The 20339-nt window shown below is 39.9% G+C and overlaps 2 protein-coding genes and 1 pseudogene across 2 annotated transcripts; all 3 read right to left on the reverse strand.

Annotated features, from left to right (window-relative positions):
• Nucleotides 1-2333: 2333 nt before the first annotated feature.
• On the reverse strand, nucleotides 2334-5642 carry LOC119915319 (annotated as a pseudogene).
• A 1374-nt stretch (nucleotides 5643-7016) lies between these two features.
• On the reverse strand, nucleotides 7017-14454 carry LOC119915317 (protein disulfide-isomerase-like). The gene is made up of 11 exons (XM_038734857.1): nucleotides 13305-14454; nucleotides 12945-13145; nucleotides 11639-11763; nucleotides 11399-11536; nucleotides 11086-11193; nucleotides 10231-10356; nucleotides 9933-10130; nucleotides 9707-9827; nucleotides 8619-8800; nucleotides 7408-7497; nucleotides 7017-7285 (listed from the first exon to the last, which is right to left on the reverse strand). Exons 1-11 carry the CDS (start codon nucleotides 13471-13473, stop codon nucleotides 7202-7204), a joined length of 1542 nt encoding a protein of 513 aa, XP_038590785.1. The 5' UTR covers nucleotides 13474-14454; the 3' UTR covers nucleotides 7017-7201.
• A 1770-nt stretch (nucleotides 14455-16224) lies between these two features.
• Nucleotides 16225-19906, reverse strand: LOC119915318 (lipopolysaccharide-induced tumor necrosis factor-alpha factor homolog). Its single transcript, XM_038734858.1, has 4 exons — nucleotides 19768-19906; nucleotides 18402-18509; nucleotides 18064-18259; nucleotides 16225-16657 (listed from the first exon to the last, which is right to left on the reverse strand). The coding sequence occupies exons 1-4, from the start codon at nucleotides 19898-19900 to the stop codon at nucleotides 16552-16554; spliced, it is 543 nt and encodes a 180-aa protein (XP_038590786.1). The 5' UTR covers nucleotides 19901-19906; the 3' UTR covers nucleotides 16225-16551.
• Nucleotides 19907-20339: the final 433 nt, after the last annotated feature.

Genomic DNA, 20339 nt, shown 5'->3' on the forward strand with positions numbered 1-20339 from the left:
AAACTAGGCAGCAGTTTGCTAGCCTTCAGGGCCTACACCCCTGACACCCTGGCAACAGTCGCCCTCAGATGCCAGCTCGTCCCGGTAGCTACCCCGGGTTCACAATCCTTCAAGCGGTCAGATCAACACCATGAGTGCCAACACGGTTTGCGCCTCAGACACAGGGGCTCAGGCTTTACTTTATTTTCTGATTCCAAAAAAAGTGGGTGGGTTTCGCCCTGTACTGGACTTACGGGGCTAAACAAATTTCTGAAAGAGTTGCCTTTCCACATGCTGCGTACAACAGATGTCTCCACAAAATTGGTTCACATCCATTGATCTGAAGGACACATATTTTCACGTCCGATAGCGATACATCATAGGCAGTATCTGCGCTTTGCATTTGAAGGCATGGCCTATCAGTTCAAGGTGCTCCCATTCAGGCTTTCCCTAGCCCACGGGTCTTCACGAGGTGCATGCGGGCAGCACTGGACCCAATGCAAGCCAATGGTATGCAGATCCTCCCATATCTGGACAACTGGCTTGTTTGTGCTCCGAGCCAGAAACAGGTGGAGCAGGAAACTGCCTCTCTTCTATGTCATGTGACAAGGTTGGGCCTTACCGTCAATTACGCCAAAAGTTGTTTGATACCCAGCCAAAGGGTGGTGTTCATTTGATTAACCCTGGACTCCTGTCACATGCTGGCCTTCCCAACGCCACGGCGGGTAGAGGCCATACTCCAGCTTCTCCGTCATTTCCAGAAACAGGAGGTTGAGGTACAGCCTTTTTCTCAGGTTGATGGGTATGTTGACCTCTGTAACATCAGCTGTGCCACTGGGCCTCCTGTATTTATGACCCTTCCAAATTTGGATCAATGTCCTCCATTTAGATTCGCAGTTATGTTATATGCAGTTATCAGTTGGCGCTGCACGAGTCCTGCCGTATTTAAGAGGCAGGCATGTTCTTGTTCGATCCGACAACACCTCAGCAGTCTACCATGTAATCAGCAAGGGCACCAGGTCGGCCATGTTGCTGCAGGTGGCACGGCAACTCCTGGTATGGGCTTTCCGCAGCTTGGCCAGCCTCAAGGCCAGCCTCAAGGCCAGCCTCAAGGCCAGCCTCAAGGCCAGCCTCAAGGCCATGTACTTGCCGGGGTCACAGAACATGGTGGCAGACTACCTCTCCCACCCAGGGTGGTAGAGGAAATATGGGGCAAATATGGCACAGCAGAAGTGGACCTGTTTGCCTCAGAGTCCACAACCCACTGCTCCCTTTGGTTTTCACTGAGGGAGGAAACGAGGCCGTTGGGACAGGATGCCCTGGCACACCCGTGGCCAGATCGTCTCCTCTATGCCACTCCACCATTCCCACTGATAACGGTTATGTTGCACAGAGTGCAGCAGAGCAACCACAAGCTCCTGTTGGTGGCCCCGAACTGGCCAGGGAGACTCTGGTTTCCAGTGATGCACAAGCTTTTGGACAGGGTCCCATGGTGCCTTCCCAGGAGGTGAGACCTGCTGTTGCACCTGGGGGGCCACATCTGGCATCTGAGCCCGTAACGCCTGCAGCTATGGGTGTGGCCCTTGAGGGCCTGACCCGTTCCTCGAATCGTGTGACCAGGCACAAGTGGAAGATTTTTTCGGAGCTCATAAAGCTCCTGAAGATAGCTCCTGAAAAATCCTCTGTGCCGATAATACTGCGTTTTTGCAGTCTTTGCTAGAGAAGAAGCTCTCCACTTCAACCTTTAGGGTCTGTGGCTACAATTTCCTGCAATGTCATCTCACACCCTGGTGACCCGGTTCCTTAAAGGAGCCCAGCAACGGAACCCCCCCCCGAGCTGTCATGGTCCCCTCTTGGGACCTGCCTTTGGTACTGGCTGAACCCTCTGGCCGTTCCCGGTAAGGTGGGATTCCTCGTGACGACGTTGGTAGTAGTCATCCGTGTTATGCACTGCCTCTGGCGGTCATCCAGAATTCATAGAACCGTAGTTACTACGTAACTCACGTTTTACATTAATGCATGAGTAATAATAATATAATAATGTGATTTCTAAAAGTAACAGTCACTGTTTGTTTTTCTGCATTGAGTACTTACTACTTTAATACTTTACGTACATTTTCCTTATTACTTTTACTTAAGTAACATTTTCAATGGAGTACTTTTACCTGTAACAGAGTATTTTTACAGGGTGTTATTAGTACTTTTACTTAAGTAAAGGATCTGAATACTTTATCCACCACTGTATCAATATTGGAAACATATTGTATGTTATACATATTTCATATCAACTTCAACCAATTATCTGCCCTTATACTTATTATTATTATTATTATATCACTGAATGAAACCTGACGCTACATGACAAACTTTCAGACATGCCCTAATCAACCAGTAATATACAGCTGGGACTCAGTTTGTGTGGGTGTGTGTATGTGAGTGTGTGTTAAACTAGAGCGAGGGTGGTAGGGGTCCTAGGCAGGAGCCTCTGCTTGTCCTCCATGAAGGAAATGCTCTTAAACCTGTTCACTGCCAGCAGACATTGATAACCCTGGAATACACACATACACAAACTCGATGATGAACACAAACACCTGGATGTACATGCAGACAGAGGATAAGTTTACACACAGACATGATGATGAATACAAACACACTGGATATACACACAGACATGGCAGGTTTCACACATAAACATACAGACCCAGGTAAGGATGGAGAAGAAGCAGAAAGCGATGGTGGCTCGGGCGGCGTCGGAGCCCTGGGCCAATGGCAGCTCTGGGAAGTAGCCTGCCACTGATTGGCCAGAAAACAGAAGCCAACGAACCACAGGAAGCTGGCAAGACCTGGAGGCGGGACACAGAGGAGTCAGAAATGGTCATTGGCATTATCTCTTAAATCTCTTCTTTCAATATACTTCCATCAGAAAGCTTATCCTGATTTTATGACTTTTTTAAAACTTGAATTATTTTTTATTTCCTTAAATATCTTTGTTTCATAACATTATTTTTATTATTTTTGAACAGTGGTAAAAGACTGTGAAGAAGTTCTGTGAAGCTCTACTTAGTTACAACACTACTTTGAGCCAACATGCTAACAATGACAATGCTAACATTAACAGGTAGAATTTAACCATCTTAGTTTAGGATTTTAGCAGGCCTATAATTGCTAATAAAAGAAAGTACAGCTGCGGCTGATGGGAATGTCAGTTTTGGTTTGTCATAAATCGAAGTATTGTACAAGTGTTGTACAAATGAACATATGATGATGGTGAAGGTGATGGTGCTAAATTAAAAGTCAGGTGATTCCCGAAAGGTTTCATCTTCTAGGGACCACAAATGTTTGTACAACATTTTGTAACAATCCATCTAGTAGATTGCAAGGGATACGAGAAAATGTTGACATGCCGGTGACTTTAAAGTAAAAGTCAGAGGATTTTGTCATGTTGTCTGTTTGAGGTTGCCAGATGGCCAGCAGGGACTCTAGGAAGTCACTTTTACACTTTAGTTTTCATATGGATTAGACAAAGAAGATAAAACATGGTGGTTTGTGAGTTTTGAAGAAGCTTGAACGTGGCTTTTGTTACCACTGGACAGAGCAGACTGTTTCCCTCTGTTTCCAGTCTTTGTGCTTAGCTAAGCTATCCTGCTGCTGGCTGTAGTTTCTATTTACTGTACAGACATGAGGGTGCCTTTTTGTATCTACATAGTTTATAATATTTGTTGAACAACAGTCCATAATATTTGTGTGTATATGTACCAGAGAAGACGAGGTCCAGCAGGACAGCACGTCTTCTGTCCTTGATGCTGCTGATGGAGGGAAAGTAAATGTCCAGGATCAGGAAACGATGCTGCCGAGGAAACAGGCCCGCCCACAGTGACACCGTAGTTACAGGCATCAGCGTTGTTGTTGAAGACGCAGAGCAACGCTCGCTGCCGATGTTGAGTAGCCCTCGTTCACGATGCAGCTGAACACCACCATGGAGAAAATCTACAGGGAAAGACATGTGGGCCGATTTATTATCTAACGAGTGAAGAGAATGAACTCACACTGGAGTATGAATGCCTTCATTCCTCATGCATGCCACACACACCACCACTTCAAGACACAAAGATATACTTCTCTTCTCTAATTATGTAAGCGTTTAAAAGTTTTTAAACGTTTTCCCAAGTATTATATAGCCATGCAGATAGTTTTCGGGTTAATCATTTTTTTTTTCATACAAAATACATTCATAGGTTTCAGCTTCCCAGTTGTGAGGATTTTCAGCGTCATATAATTGTAAATTGAATATCTTTAAGTCTTTAAGCTTTGTGCTGTTGATCTGACAAACAAAACATTCAAATACATTACTTTAGGTGTTTCGGAAATTGATGGACATTTTAACTATTTTCAGACATTTCTTAGAGCAACGAGTGGATTAGCTGAGAAAACAATCACCAAACCTAGCAATAATTAAATGAACACTCAAGTTATCTCACATTTTATAAACCAACAGTGTATAAATACTTTGTTACAAGTAAAAGTCCTACATTCAGAATTTTACAAAAGTATTGGAATCAATAATATACCAGTAAGAGTAGAGTACCAAAATTAAAACAGAATGTCCCATTTCAGACTAATGTATATTATATCACAGATATTAAGCAGTATAGCTTAATCAATAATAATACATCCTTTGTCGATTTGCATGTTGTGTTAACAATCTGAATCTGCAAAATAACAAGTAGGCCTAATGTCAAATAACTGTAATACAGTAAAAGTACAATACTGTTTTCCAAAATGTAGGGGAGAAGAAGTGCAAGGTACATAACATGGAAATACACAAGTAAAGTACAAATACCTCAAAATTGTACTAAATTACAGTACTTCAGTAATGTAGGCCCACTTAGTGTCATTCTGCCACTGCTGGCCTGTTCCACATTGTAATATCATCATCATTGTAAGTTATGTTCTTTGTTTTAAGGAGAACGCCAAATTGTTTGTGCCAAATCATGTTAGACTGAACAAACACACAGAGAGACAGAAGACAGACAGAGTGTTTCTGTTAACTTCCTCTGCCTCCTCTAAAACCAAAGTGTTCCTTCAGTGCAGATTAAAGCTGTATGGTGACTCAGAGCTGCACACCATCACACCAGAGAGACGAGAGAGAGGTGTTGCATTCCGGTTAGCGGCATTTAAATCCAAAGCGCTCACATGAGCTCAATCCAGACACAAAAGAGGCCCCAGATAAACATATGGTAATTTGACGCTGGCCCTGAATCTCCAGAAGCTGCATCACTCAAATGATTTCTGTTTATTGAGCTGAAATGAACAGCACAGCAGAAATTTAACAACAACAAAATTGAGCAGTTTAATACAAATAGCCTACTAATATAATAATCCTGACTGGATAAAAGACACAAAAAGCGAGAGACACAGATAATGTGAATGAAAGAGAGACAGGCAGGGGGGATGGTGTGCAGGAAGGTAGGCCTGTCCATTGGTATCAAACCACACGTTGCAAAGGAGGCTTACCCACGACATCAGTCTCAGGATGGTCCGGGGATGCGTGAAGAACGCGACCGGATCGAAGGAGAAGCTCCCTGCCTTCCCGGCGCCATACGCGCCCGCTGCCTGCATCCCTCCGGCTTTCTGCTGCCAGCTGAGAGAACGAGAGGAGACGGTCAGAGCTGCGCGCAGCGGCGGCGTCCTGTAGCCTCCGTGTGAAGTCACACCGCGTCACTGAGAGCAGATCACTGGCTGCACCGCAGAATTAACTGGCAGTGCTCATTATAGGTTGCATTTAATAGTGAATTTATCCCATTGCTGTGTGCCCAACCTTGTTTATGTTTTTTGTTTATATTTTAAGCTTATAAGAGGATGTTAATTATCTTTTTTTTCTAAAAGAAGATATATGTATGCTAAAGCGAGCCTATGCTAACCTAAATTTCCCATGCAAGCTACTGTTGGGGATGGGGTTTTTGTCAGTAGGACTATTATCATTTATCAACTCCCAGTGGGCCCATATCAATGGTGAAAGAAGTACTTAAGTAAAAGTAGTATTACCACAGCATAGAAACAAATAAAAATCATGCATTAAAAAACATAATATAGACAAGTGCCACAAGTAAAATGCAATGTCTCATTTCAGAATAATGTAGGCTATATTACTTTATTGGATTAAAATTATTGATGCATTAATGTGTACATCTCTTTAATGTTACAAAAGGTAGAGCAAAATGTAACTTTCTATACTTCTGTGTAGCTTCATCCATTACAACACATTGTAATGTAATTTGGCTTTTACGAACATTACTCTTACTGGAGAAAATAGTTTATTTGTTCTGGACTATTTTCACCGGCAGATACACTTTTGGTGCATTTGTGAGTATTATAGTCTTTGTTCATGGTAATGAAAGAATGTGTCATCCAGAGCAACAGTGTAGTTCAATGATGTGTTTTTAGTAGTTTCTGGACAAAAATTAAGCTCCATGACATGAGCCACAATCAGACCAGGCCACACAGACAACACTTGTTAATAGGATCAATTCATTTTTGGTTTTGGTCTTATCACGGGAAATGTTGACAACAAAAATAAATTGAATATCACCAGCCTTATTCTATAATATAATCGCATAGCATGAACAAACTTTTCTATAGGAATCCTTTAAATTTGTTTTTGTTTTTTAAAATGGGGGCAAGATATGTACTGAACAGGCTATTTTACCGTTCAAGAATACACTTGTTACTGCTCTCTGGTGGACAAGTGTCATGGAGACATTGTTTCTAAATTACCTCAAACATATCTTTGGCATTTCTTTACTGCAATGTTTTAGTAGCAAATATGAAATATCTATGTTAAGATAAAATCAGCCGATAATTTCAATCATGCTGATATATCGGTCGAGCTCTTTATTACTATATTATTCATTGTTAGGTTATACTTTTAAGTCATGGATCTTTTTAACTTAGCTGCTGCTAAGTCTTCTTCAACTTTGAATTCCCATGATCAATGACAAGAACAGAGACTCACTGTTAAATAAAAAGTCTCACCATCATGAGAGTTTGTAAGTGAAGACTTTATTAGATTTGATTGACCAGATGCTTATTGACAACTTGGTTGAGTAGATAAAACCTGATACATGTTTAGAAAGTACAGACTGAAAGGTATACCACACACACACACACACACACACACACACACACACACACACACACACAGTGTACTCTCTTTGTTTTTGGATTAAAGCTCATCTTTGGATTTGTTGGCTTTTTTTGCCTCTTCAGCTTTTATGGCCTCGATGTACTTCCTCCTGTCTTCATCCTCCTGGAGACACAAAAGAAAGAAGTTTATTTTTAACACAGAAAAAAGGCAACATTCAAACACACACACAGTCAAACCACGGCAGTGGTGTTTGTGGGGCAGAGTAATAAAGGAGATAATTTTACCTTCACTCTGTCTTTTTTGGCTTTCTCCATCTCTCTATCTACAAACTTAACCAGGTCCTTCAACTTCCTCTTACCAGGGTAAACCAGCATCTGACAGGAACACAGATTTCACAAACTGAACATTATTGCATCAATACATGTCAAGTTTCCCCCACATAGCAGGGGTAAGGCATATAATCTGCACATTTTTCAGCAGTCATTTGACAATAATTTGCTCCTTTAAAGGTGGGATATGTGATTCTAATCCAATACAGTCTTGTTGTCAAAGTCCGCGAATATCTCCTCCTGGCCTGGGAGATGGCCGTTCTGTCGATGTGATGGGAAAAAAATCTGGTGCTTGTACACAGATGTGGCTCTGTAAATGGGAAACAAACAAAGTGGCTCGAATTGAGCCACACAACAACACTATTCCAGCAATGATTTGTATGTACATTTCCGAGCTACTAAGCCCTTACACCACTGGGCAGCCTATTAAGTCATTTAACCATAACCTATTGGCTATACTGAGTGCCAAGCATATAACCAAAGACGATCTCCCCCCTCCCATTAGATCAGTTGAGTATGTTCCCTCTTTCAGACATTTTATAACAACCCACTTCTTTGGGTTAGCTTTTGCGATAATGGTGTGCTATGAAAGGTGTCTGGTAGCTGTATGCGTTCTGTGGTCATATGTGCGGGTATGTGAATGAATTAAAAAAATGTTTTTCTTGCATGAGTTTGTGTTTTTATTTTTAGGTTTGATATTAAAGTACAGCGCTTTGTAACCTGTGTTAAAAACTGGTATACAAATATAGTTTTACTTGCTTACTCTGCATGTTAGCTCTAGAGCCGCAACTGTAGTGACAGTTGGCTAACCCACAAGTGAGCTAACGTTAGTTACATCACTTGCCGTGTCATTGGATCCATTTCATAGTATCATGGTCATGGTACTGGATTTCTTCAGAATCGCATACCCCACCTTTAATGCATAAAACTCACAGGGATATATTACAGTATTTCTATCCTCATTTATGTTATGTATGTTTTCATTTCTGTAAAAAATTTATAAATAACGCAACCACAGTCACCCCATAAGAGATTGTGTCATTAGAGTTGGAATAGATTGATAGTTCATTCAAAACAAGTTTGCAGTCATCACATTAAAAATACTGTTACACTGTAAACAGAAAATACTTAAGATAAAAAAAAGAATAATTGAAATTGCTTCATACTCTTTCAGCATATAGAGCAGGGAACAAACAGAGTGATGGGTAGGTGCCCTGCATTGACATGTTGATGTCATTGGCTGAGGCATCGATGCGAGCAATGACAATGTCTTCTCGATCCTTCAAGGTCTCAGCTAACTCCTCCCAAAGTGGAAACACAGCACGTGACTCCTGACTGTAGGGAAGATCTGAAATAGAAGTTTAGTATAGATTATCAGTCAGTGCTGTTTTGGGAACCATGTACAGCTGAACCAAAGCTGTGGTTACAGGCTTGTCAGGACCCGCCCCACTCTGCTTCTGATTGGCTAGTAGTCCTAACTAACAAAGATCAAATAGAAGTGAGATGCTTCACTCCATAGCTACAACAGAGAGTTTAACACACAAGGGGAAACGAGGTGCTGCAGCAATGTGCGGTATTACAGAAAATATGGTATGTTAAACATGTAAACCTATACTGGTACAACCCTGTAATAAAATTATGAACCTGAAAATGACCATAATATGGCCACTTTAAGTTATTGTGGCAAAAGTGTTAGCAAGCAGTTTTTCCATTTACACATTCAGCAGACATGGAGCAACATCATCATTCATTTAGGGTCGTGTTTCTGGCCACCTGACGAGTCCAATGTACAAACTCTCCTTTTAACTCTTTTTCGGGCTCCACCAACTCAAGGGGAAGTATCTGGCTCTTTAGCTGCTAAATGCTCCAGTGTGTTCATCAGCTATTGGTGATGCTGAGCAGATAGAGGGTATACAACAGCTACCTGCTAGAACGTTGTTGATGAGAGCAGTGAGAGCAAACTGAAAGAGTAAAGTTGCGGGCTGGAAAATCTAGACAATTGAGGGGAACTGTAGAGTCAGGTGATAATTCTCTGTGGGTTCATCACTATACAAGCAGCACCTAGTAATTGTATCTATAAATTATAGACTACTGCAGCTTTAAATTACTACTTTAAACATGATTACGTGTAACCAAGACGTTACACTTTTTGACCAAATGTAGCCTCGTATTAACCAAGGTGACTAGATTTCTTATGAACTGTACATTTCCAAGCCCAGGCTTACTGAACAGTTTTTAGAGTGTATTTACATACAGAAGAGGACAAAAACAGTCTTGTTGGGGTTAAAGACGACTTTCTCCAGAGTCATTCCCACCAGCTCCTTCACCGGCTGTTTGTCCCAACCTTCAGGTATCGGCTCACTCTGCATCCTAGGCTGTTACATTAACACAGACATGAACACGTTATTTATTTCAGCACAAGCCGTTTTCTCCTGCTTCTGTTATTTTTCACACATTAGACGTGAGAGAGTGAATGTTACCTTAGCCTTGCCCTCTAGGTAGGACTGGCAGAATGTTTTTATGGTTTCTACATCCAAAGTTTCAGAAGGCAGGTGATAGGTCACATGGTCTGTCAGGTTGACCATTCGGATGAGTGGAGCCTCAAAATCACGAACCCGGAAGTACTCCATTAGCCTGCCATTACGGGGCTCATCCACGTTCACCCACACAAATAAAATCTAAACACACACACTTGCAGAGATGAAGTACTGTACTCGTAACATCTTGCAAGAAGATTATTCTAATATGGTTGCAATGCTGCTGTTTGAAATAATTTACCTTCAACCTGAATGCTGTAGCAGCACTGTTAAAACCAGAGTAGATCTCTTTAAAGTCAGCAGAGCTTTTGTTGACAAACAGGAGGGCGTGGTTTAACACAGGTGCTGTTAATATCTGATTGGCTGTCTGCAAAAGAGACAATAACATACATACATATCAAAAAAATTAGGTTATGTGTGTCTAAATAGTGCACCCTGTATGAATTACTGCTGAATTAAATCTCAGCTGTGTTAGTAGCTGCCAGCTTGTGTCTTTCCCTGGGAAATCTAACTTTTTAGAAGATTGAAAGAAGGCAATGCCAAAAAATGTAGAATGTAAATGTAAAAAATACTTTTACTTTTTACTTCTTTTGTTCAGTGTTTATTCAAGTTACAGTACAGAAGTTAAAGTAGACTTATGGCAGTCAAAAGTGATGTAATACAATGTGATATGATGTAAAACAACACAATACTCCACCCAAAATGTTTTAAATTTCAAAGACTTTTCCCCTGTTCACACCATGCATTTCAGTAGCAACAATATGACTTTTATTTTATTTTATTTTGTGTCTTTTGGGTGGCCTGTCCAATTAGGGTGTAGATTTTAAATTTGAGAGAACAAAAATCCACAAATCATGTTAAACGTTAGACCTTAGATGGGGAAAAACCTCCTATTTTTTATATTCATTGAAAGAGATATTTGACCTTCAGATTTTCATCCTAAAAACATGCCAACTGAAACCTATAGAAAATCTTCAGTGTATTGATACAGCGAAGTAACCCATCTTAGTGAGTTTAAATTCAAACTTTTTTACCCGAACTTGGCAGTAGAGAAGTCATATGACTGTGAAAATGTACCTTGCATCTAATACTCTACCTGACCAGTGTACTCAGTCACTGGGTCCATCTGGTAGACGGTGATAAAAACGACCAGCTCCTCTTTGGATGTCTGAGGCATCATTTTGTAAGCCTGGATGAGCTTAGACTGCAGCAGATACACACACACACACACACACACACACACACACAGGGAAGAATGCAGTGAACCTCTGGTCTTGAACTACTTTATACATTAATACCTTCCACCAGCTTTATGTGATGCTTTAATGATTTAAATCCTGTCTCTTGCATCGAGTCGGTATATATACAGCTTGTCATATGTGTGTGTTTGTATGTCATATTTAAAGTACCTTTTTGAGTAGCAGTACTACATCATATGTGACACCATATTTGCTGATAACTTCATTGTTCTGTGTCACAGCAAAGTTAACATCAGGAAGGTCGATCGCTGCAGCGTAGAACACCTGGATGTACTCGTTGTTCAGCTCCTGCACACAAACACACACGCACACAAAATATCATTCAGATAATTGATTATAGTCACAACACCAGTGAGAAAGTGGGAATCTATTCATAATAACATTAATCACCTTAAAGAATCCAACCACTGTCAGTTCCTCTGAGACCTCGGAGTGGCTAAGATCAGTGATGAGGTCAGCAGCAGACCCAGCCCTCCTCTTCAGCCAGGTCAAGATGGAAGCCGAGCTCTTAGGAGCTTAATCACAATCCAGGAAAACAAGTCATATTTAAATAGTAAAATAGTATAGTTGACAATAATAAATACTTAATAAATAGTTAATAGTAAATTATTAACTATTGAGCAAGAGTCAGAAGATGCTTAGCTTAGCATAAAGACTGGAAACAGGGGAAAACAGCTTGCCTGGTTTTCTCCAAGTAAGTAAAATATCTGCCTAAAATTATAAATCTCACTAGTTTACATATTATATCTCATTTGTTTAAAGTACAAATGAGTTGTGTTTAATGGGAGTTGGGTGCTGGTACTATTTTTTACATGACAACAACTTTTTCTGTAGGAGGACGATTTGATTTCAATGTAACTGATGCACACAGCTGCTATATTTGCTTGTTAAATCAGCGATACACATGATGCAACCTGATCTCAGAAATACGTGAAATGCATGATGAGGTATGTTGCAGTTATATAAGGAATAGACAAGAAGGCGACAGAGTTTCTAATTCAATTTTATTCATATAGCGCCATTTCATATCAAGAAGCAAAAAAATCAAGTCTGCTGTTGCAGAAGAGAATATTATTGTCAATTGTTGAACAAACAAGAAACATGAAGAAATGGAAGGCTAATTACGTCAATAAGAAATAATTTAAGTGATCAAGAAAATATTTATTGAATACTGTGCTAGCTCAGTGTAGCAACAGATGGCAAGTGGCACGAGACTTGCTTGCTAACGTTTGCAAGCTAGCTAGAAAATTAGCTAACTAGCAAATTAGCTATCTCAGCCTATCAACTGTATTCTCTCACGTAAATCTAACTTTTAACAAATCATGTTTTATTGTATGATGTTGAAGCAGGATTATTTTAACAATATTAACAATATTAGCTAATGTAGCCAGAACAGCCAGGTTAATGCTGATGATCTGTAAAGGAATAAGATCATATAGGATATAATGTTATATACATGGACAATATATATATATATAAGTTTAATGTATTAATTAATTAATATTATTACATGGTTGCATTACCACATTATCACGAGAAATGATTCACCACCCTACAGCTACGGCTCTCAAAGTTAGTTAGTTATCAGGAACAAAGCTTCTATGAAGGCGCTTAGTTCTTAGTACATTGATAAATTACACCTCCATTAACTGATAATAATGTAGGTCTACGTATAAAGGATACTATTTGCACGTACCAGGACAGAACACAGGGTTGTGTTTATCTCCGGAAAGGTACAGCCTGATTGTGGGAAGTCCTGTCGCATTGAGTTCTTTAGCGAGGTCCTTCTCCTTTGTCACATCAAGCACTGCCAGTTTGACCTCTGACCCCTGAAGCTCTGCAGCAGCACCTTCGAAGGCTGCTGAGACTCGATAGCCTTCTCCAGACAGAGGAGCATCTACATGCACGTAGGAACAGACACACGCAGTGAGTATACATGAGGATGCTATTTGGCTTTGTCCAAAGATACAAACCACTTAGTCGCTCTTATGGTGTCATTTTTATGCTTAGCCTGTACTAACATATAGGTCAAGATCAAGCTGTGTGTGTAACTTACAGAAGTGCACCAGCAGCTGTTTATGTTTTCTCAGTACCCTGTTGAAATTTCCTTTCTTCAGCTGTAAAACTCCATCCTTCTCAGGGGATGATTTGTCTGCCTGTGTGTCAGCGGCGACAAACACACAGAGACACAAGGTCGTCGCCCACAGCAGCAGCAGTGTCCTCATGACGGTTCACTCACAGACTGACAAACTGGCCACTGGAACAAGCTTGACAGACGGTAGGGAAGGAGTGGTGAAAGGTAGGACAGAGATATATATATGTGTGTATGTGAATCAGTGCTGAGCTGGTAGTTGTAAATGCTTTTGTTATCTGCCGACTAGGCCCACAAGTCTGTAGCTGATTAACTTTCCTATCTGAGCCCTGTTGTATGTCTGCTATTGGTTGCTGTTCATATCAAGTATATCACTAATATCTAAATGCCCTTTGCCTAAAACTGTTAGCCTGAACAAGGTCAAAATGGAAGCACAAAAGCATATGCACACACCAATCACACACACATTATGCTCAAGCACTCAAACATATGCGTGTTCATATGCAAAAGCCACCCACTTGCACATATTTTGAAAAAATAAAACTACTTTACAGCTTTGTCAAAGTAACCAGAGACCATTTTTATTTCCCTATCAACATGATAGAATGATAAATAATAACATGAAAACATTTTGATTAAAAAACAGGAGGCAGGGATGCTGGACCACGACAGGTAAAGCAGGTGCATCAATCAGTCACTATATTGAAGGGCATTGACTCAGCAGTACTGGCACCACATGTTTCCTTCAACCACAACCTTCACCCTGTTTTCTATACCTGGTGCGGTGATATCATTAAAGGAATACATCAAGAATTTGAGAAATACACTTCGCTTTCTTGCAGAAGTTTATAGGAGAAGATTGAAAATCTTGTTGCTGTGCTGTGCTGTGTCTGGTATATTATGAAGCTAGAGGCTTTACATAGAGACATGAAACAGCTGACCTGGTTCTGTCCAAAGGAAACAATGCCTGCCAACTAACATCTCTAAAGCACACTAATTTACTAATTAAGTTATATCTTGTACAAAAAAAGACTGTAATTACAAGACGTCAAGATGGAAAAAATGTTCATCAGCTTCAGAGTTGTAATTCGCAGTCAAGAAATATTGGGGAGTTCTTTTTTGTGCGTGTTGATTAATAATAAAGTAAAGTGCAAGGTAAGAGATTAATAGCCCTCTCCTGACTGCAGCTTCACATATGGACACACAGACATTCTCATCTAACTCCTAGCAAGAAAGTTATAAGATGATAAGAATGGAATTAAATGGAAAACAAAATCACTTTAATAATCAGCTTCATTGACTGGAGTTGTACATGATGTAAATGATATACCAAAGTATGCGTCACAACAATAACATAGATAATAACAAAGACACCATTTGTATTGTTTTTTACCTTGTAAATTTGAGTCACAGTATACACAGTTGAAGAGTTTGAATCCTAGATAGCACTTTAAACTTCAGTAATGTATATTTTCTTGCAGCAACCAATAAATGTTGCTATTGCCTTTTTGTATTCAAACTTCCGTCAATCAATTTGAGTTGTAGCAGACTGTACCTTAAAGGCACTGCACAACCACACAGGTATGTTGCATCAGGCCAACTAGCTTCCATGTATAATAAAGATGATAACGATGTTATTTGTCCTGCCCTAATAGGTGCAATAAAACTAAAGGAAGCGCAGGTGAGATGTCAGTGGAGTGGTCTGTACACGCCCACACATTCCAGACAAAAGGTCTAATCAGTCAAATCAACTGTGTGGGTTTACCTTGGCTATGCAGGGCCTTTAAAAGAAGAATTGTGCAGAAAAATAAATTACAGCATGTTAAGTCAACATGATTCACAACAGGCTTTCTTATCTGGCATTCAAGCCTGGAAAAGTTGCCCCCTTCATCATTAAAGTAAAAACAAGTGTTAGCTGTATCTGCATTAGAAAGCGAAGTATTCAAGATTTTGTTCTTTTAGTTTTTAAATATATAAAATACAATATCATAAAAATACAGAATGTCCTAGACATTGTTATGATAATCATAAATTTCCTCTGTTTATCTTTGCTTAGTCTTTTGTCTGCACTCATTAATGTAAAGCGTAAAGGTGCACTTTTGGGGTGGATTCAGTAATGTCAACCTTTAATAGCCATTAATTTGATTTTAAAACTACATTACATTCTTACAAAAGGTCAAAACCGTAATAAAACATGTTCTTGTCTAGTTTCCTTCTATGTATCAGAAAAACTTGTCTGCTTGTGAAGAATGCCTTAAAATGTTATGTGTGTCAACCCAAACCATCCCATCTGTCAGAGATGAAATATGATCAGAAAGATAAAATTAAAATGAAAATCAGATCTTTTTGGTATCATGTACTTTTGCTGTTAAAAGATTGGAATTTTGTCCTTCAAAGCAAAAAGCAGTGGTGAGTTTGAATTTCATAGGATCCCAACTCTGACATCTTTTAACATCTCAAACAGCATAAAGTGCAATTTATACTTCTGCGTCAAATCGACGGCGTAGGTGACGGGGCTGTGCAGAGGCTACGGCGTCGCCTGACGTGCACCTCCTCCAAAATGTAACTACACGTCGAGTCGACGCAGACTGTAAGCTCTGTGATTGGTCGGCTGGGTAGCCTCGTAATGCCTCTGCGCAGACCGGAAGTACCCCGCGCTTTAAAGTAACATTTACTAGCGGCCAAAATGGCAGCTGTAACACAGTGAATCAATATATTTGACTGTCGCAACCCCGCAACTCGTTTCGCTATCAGAATGTGATCCATTCGGTCGGTAACATTTGAAAAGGCTACACCAGCCGCACGTTTACAATTTTACCCCCATTCACGTTAGCGGAGCGCTAAACCGAAAGTTAGCCTGCTCGGCTGGCAAAAGTCAACACAGTGGACGCTGTAGCGCTACTGCCGACTAGCGTTTGGAGGTGTAATTGCAGAATGACGGACACACAAGTATAAATGCATGGCTACGTGCATAGCCTACGGCGTAGGTACGCACGTAGACCCTACGGCCTTAAGCCACTCCTCTTTCCATCTCTATGTTCAGTATATAGTGCATAAACCTGAGATCACACACTCATCACACACATTATTACCTATACACACTGTGTAACTTTAACAGTTTACAGTCCTAGTTTATAAAACAGTTTACTCATCCATATTGTGAAAAAAACTGAACAAGAGAACAGGAGGAGACTTATTAATACTGACAGTGTCAACTTCTGTGTGTGTGCAGATGGATGTTGCACTGTGGGCAGGAATGATGTGCATCTTGTAGGCCACGTATCATGAGCGGGATCAGACAGAAACCGCAGAACAACCTGAAACACACACACATGCAGAGAGGTTTAAGCTGGTTTAGCACTTGGGTGTGTGTCTGTATGAGGGATGAAAAATTACTTTAGTATAAATGTATTACATTATGATATAGGCCTACACATTAATAAATGAAAGATAAAAAAAAGTTTATCTTTATATGAGCACCATCAATTGCACCTAGTGCTCCTGTATTGCCGGTTATTTGCATGAACTGTGTTTGCTTCTGTCGGATTACGGGGGGTGGCAGCGACCAGACCACTGACTTGGCTACAACCTCCTTTGTCTCTGCTAATCTCTGTCAGGAGAGACAAAGGAGGGAGAAGATTGGATACCTTGTAATTACACATTCTTTTCATAAAGTCATAAACTGACCAATCACAGTCTGGATGGGGCGGGAGAGTAAGAAAATGTTTGACACACTACAGCAAACATTAGAAATGTTGAACTCGTTCTGTACAAATAGTTATCAGCAAATTAAGGATTAACAACCATGTAGACAATTTTTGGAGGTGAGCAAAAAAGTATATAAATTATAATGAACACAAACATTTGCCCTAATCAAACCTAAACCACAGTAGTGTAATATGATCATAAAATAATTTTATTTGTTAGACAGTTGAATTATTTAATTTCAATTTATAAGGTGTTGAGATGTTACAAATATTTTATAAACTATCTGTAGGCAGACTATCCAAATAAAGTATAACCTAAAATATATTACCTGTATACTTTTATTTAATGGTATTGTGCTGCTTTATTAGTTAGATATTTTAACTTGGTACTTAGCATGGAGTTCATCTGCCTGTCAATTCATGCAAGGCGTGTGAAGAGGACAGAACAGGTATAACATTATACTAACACACTTTCCGGAGTAATTCTAGTCTGCACCAACAGTGGAGGAATCTTATGCTAGCTGTTGTTGTAAAAAACATGGAAGAATCCATGTACTTTGACACTGAATATGTTTGATAAAGGAATCTACTGTGTAGCTAACTTGTGTCATGTAGATGAATCGCTTGCTTCTGTCTGGTTTGCGATGCGGCCCCCAGCTAATCAATCCTGTTTCAGACTGATGTTGGCACCACCCACTCAATTAGCATACAGGCGCAGGCAAAAATAAATGTTGAAATGTGGAAATACAGGCATAAATAAATGGAGAAATGTGGAAATGCTAAATAAATAAATGTAGAAATAAATAAATAAATATAGATATAAATGTAGAAATAAATGCATGTAGAAATGCATAAACAATAGAGAAATAAATACAGAAATAGCCTTTTTTTAATTACAAAAATATATTTAATTTAAATTTATTTATGTATTTAATTATTTATTTCTGCATTTATTTATATATTTATTAATTTATACTTAATACATTTTTCATTCCTCAAATGTCTGTGTGTCTTACCCCACCAAGATGAGAAGTATACACAGGCACCAAGCCGCCCCCCCAGGCATGTATGTGACTTTAGTCCTGACAACATGTTGGCAGTGTGGGCAGCGCACCAAACCGGGAATGTCCCTCAGATGTGTCACTGAGATAGGAACAGGCTGCGGCTGAGGCTGGGTCACAACTGTCGGAGTTTGTATGCAGCTGACACCAACTGGTATTCAGAGTGCACGGGAAGGACAGAAGAGGACATCAGAAACAAAATACAGAAGCAAATAAAACATTATTATTTTCATTTGCCCAGTTATTTTGAATGTATGATTTTAAAAGCAATAGTAAAGATGTAGTTTTAATACTTTGTGTAATTGGATGGATTATGATTCCAGTGTTTTGTGAAGGTGATGTCACAGCAGTTGGCACCCTGGGTGGAGTCAGGACAGGAAAAGGATCTGGCTGAATTGTAACTACAAAAAAAAAAGTTCACATTAAGCCGGTTAAATTTGTAAATGCATCTTTTTCTTTGTTTTTCAGTCCTCCTTCAAGACTAGCAGCAATTTTCTTCCTCCAAAACAGAGCTTTACCAAAATTTTCTCCAGGGTTTAGATATCTTAAAAAATCCTGCTTGGTGTTACAGTGTGTACGGGCTAAATGGAGCTTTCGCAAAACACTGATGTAAGCCAGCCCAGTGAGGGTTGGAGACTGTGTGCCAGTAAAGTTAGGAAGACAACCTTTAGTCGCCTCTAACTTTCTCTGGGAATTAATAACAATTTCATACCCGTTCAGTACAGAAACAGAAAACTAAACCTACTATTATGCACTATTCACTTTACCATGAAATTGGCTCCATTAAAACCACAGAGAACAGGCACTGAACTGAGGTGTCATGGGCAGCATAGTGACTTTTTCTGTGGTCACACATTTTAAACGTCAATACACTTTATCATACAGTACAGTCATTAATGAAGACATAAAGATTTGGTAAGGTGGGCTGTCTGTCCCAGTCCTTCCCAGGGCAGCATTCAGCTCAAGTGGCAACCTCTGGGTCTGAAAAGTGAAGCCAATACGGAAGTGCCCTAAACCTGCATTTATTCCGATGGCCAGCAGGGGGCGACTCCATTGGTTGCAAAAAGAAGTCTGATTGCATTGGAGTCTATGACAAAATGACCCTATTTCTCATTTAGAGGAAAACAGATGATAAAGCAGGGTATGCTTTTGGGTATGACTACCTTGTGATTGACCAGTCGCTACCAGGGCGACTGGTCAGTGCATTTAACAGTGCATTACAGCAAACTTGCGGTCAGCAGCCCGGTTACTTTGTTCAGTCTGAGCTCCTTAATACTCCTTTCTGTCCCCTCCTGCTCTCTGTAATCATCTATACTGTGTTTCAGTACAGTTTAGTGTTACAATTTAGTTGTTGTAACATAAATACAGGTTAATGACAAAAGCTGTAGGCCTACTATGAGATCATTATTGACAGCTATACATTTTTAAATGAGTGTTTGCAGAGGAAAATTAGAGGCAACAGAAAGGTTGCTTAACTTTACTGACACATAGTCCACGCCCGTGTCTGTTGTCGTTGTTTTTGTAAAGCTCAGTTTTCCACATCATATTTATCCATTCTGTATACTGTTTTCAGAAAGCTGGGTTTTAAGGTGAGAAAAACACTGCCTTTTTGGACAGAGGGCCAAAACAGAGAAACAGAAGATTTGTTTTCAAACTTACCTGATTCTAGGTAGGAGGGAGGAGGTGATGTGGGGGAGTTGAGGGAGGTGTCGTAGGATGGGGGAGGGAGAACGTGATTGTGAGGTTGGAGACTGGCCTCCTCATATGATGGGGGTTGCATCTGATCTTCCATTCTAACGAAGCTAGTGATGAAGAGGACAAGAGACAATAGATAATTAACACACAAAGACACACTCTTGCTGGTGTTTAGTATATAGTAAAACCGGCTTTTAAACAACAAACAACTTTGTATTGCATTGTTTTTGAAAATCATTCCTTCAATATGGTTACATTTTTGGACCTGTTTATTCATGTTTTAGTGAGAAGGATCTTAAAAGCTTGTCACTATATTTCAGTGAAACGGTTGAAAAGTTAAGGAACCATTCATGAAAGTTGTTAACCTTGGAAGTAGATTTTTGACAAAATTCTCCACTCTGTGTCCATTTACTAATTTTTTAATGCTGGTTTCAGAATCAGAATCAGCTTTAAGGACAAATATGTGTATTCACAGAAGGAGTTTAGAGATAGATAGAAATAGACATGCAGCTAAAAATAAGGACAAGGCTGAACAA

The sequence above is a fragment of the Micropterus salmoides genome, unplaced genomic scaffold (genome assembly GCF_014851395.1).
Source record: "Micropterus salmoides isolate LMB-PRFRI ecotype aquatic unplaced genomic scaffold, ASM1485139v1 Ms_hic_scaffold_2058, whole genome shotgun sequence".
Lineage (NCBI taxonomy): Eukaryota > Metazoa > Chordata > Actinopteri > Centrarchiformes > Centrarchidae > Micropterus > Micropterus salmoides.

Coding starts and splice junctions, on each gene's coding strand:
- LOC119915318 (XM_038734858.1), bottom strand. CDS start 19,900: ATGGAAGATCAGATGCAACCCCCATCATATGAGGAGGCCAGTCTCCAA. Junction 18,260..18,401: donor AATCCATCCAATTACACAAA/GTATTAAAACTA, acceptor TCTGAATACCAG/TTGGTGTCAGCTGCATACAA. Junction 16,658..18,063: donor ATACTTCTCATCTTGGTGGG/GTAAGACACACA, acceptor TGTGTGTTTCAG/GTTGTTCTGCGGTTTCTGTC.
- LOC119915317 (XM_038734857.1), bottom strand. CDS start 13,473: ATGAGGACACTGCTGCTGCTGTGGGCGACGACCTTGTGTCTCTGTGTG. Junction 10,131..10,230: donor CTACAGCATTCAGGTTGAAG/GTAAATTATTTC, acceptor GTGTGTGTTTAG/ATTTTATTTGTGTGGGTGAA. Junction 8,801..9,706: donor GACTGTTTTTGTCCTCTTCT/GTATGTAAATAC, acceptor CTTCTATTTCAG/ATCTTCCCTACAGTCAGGAG.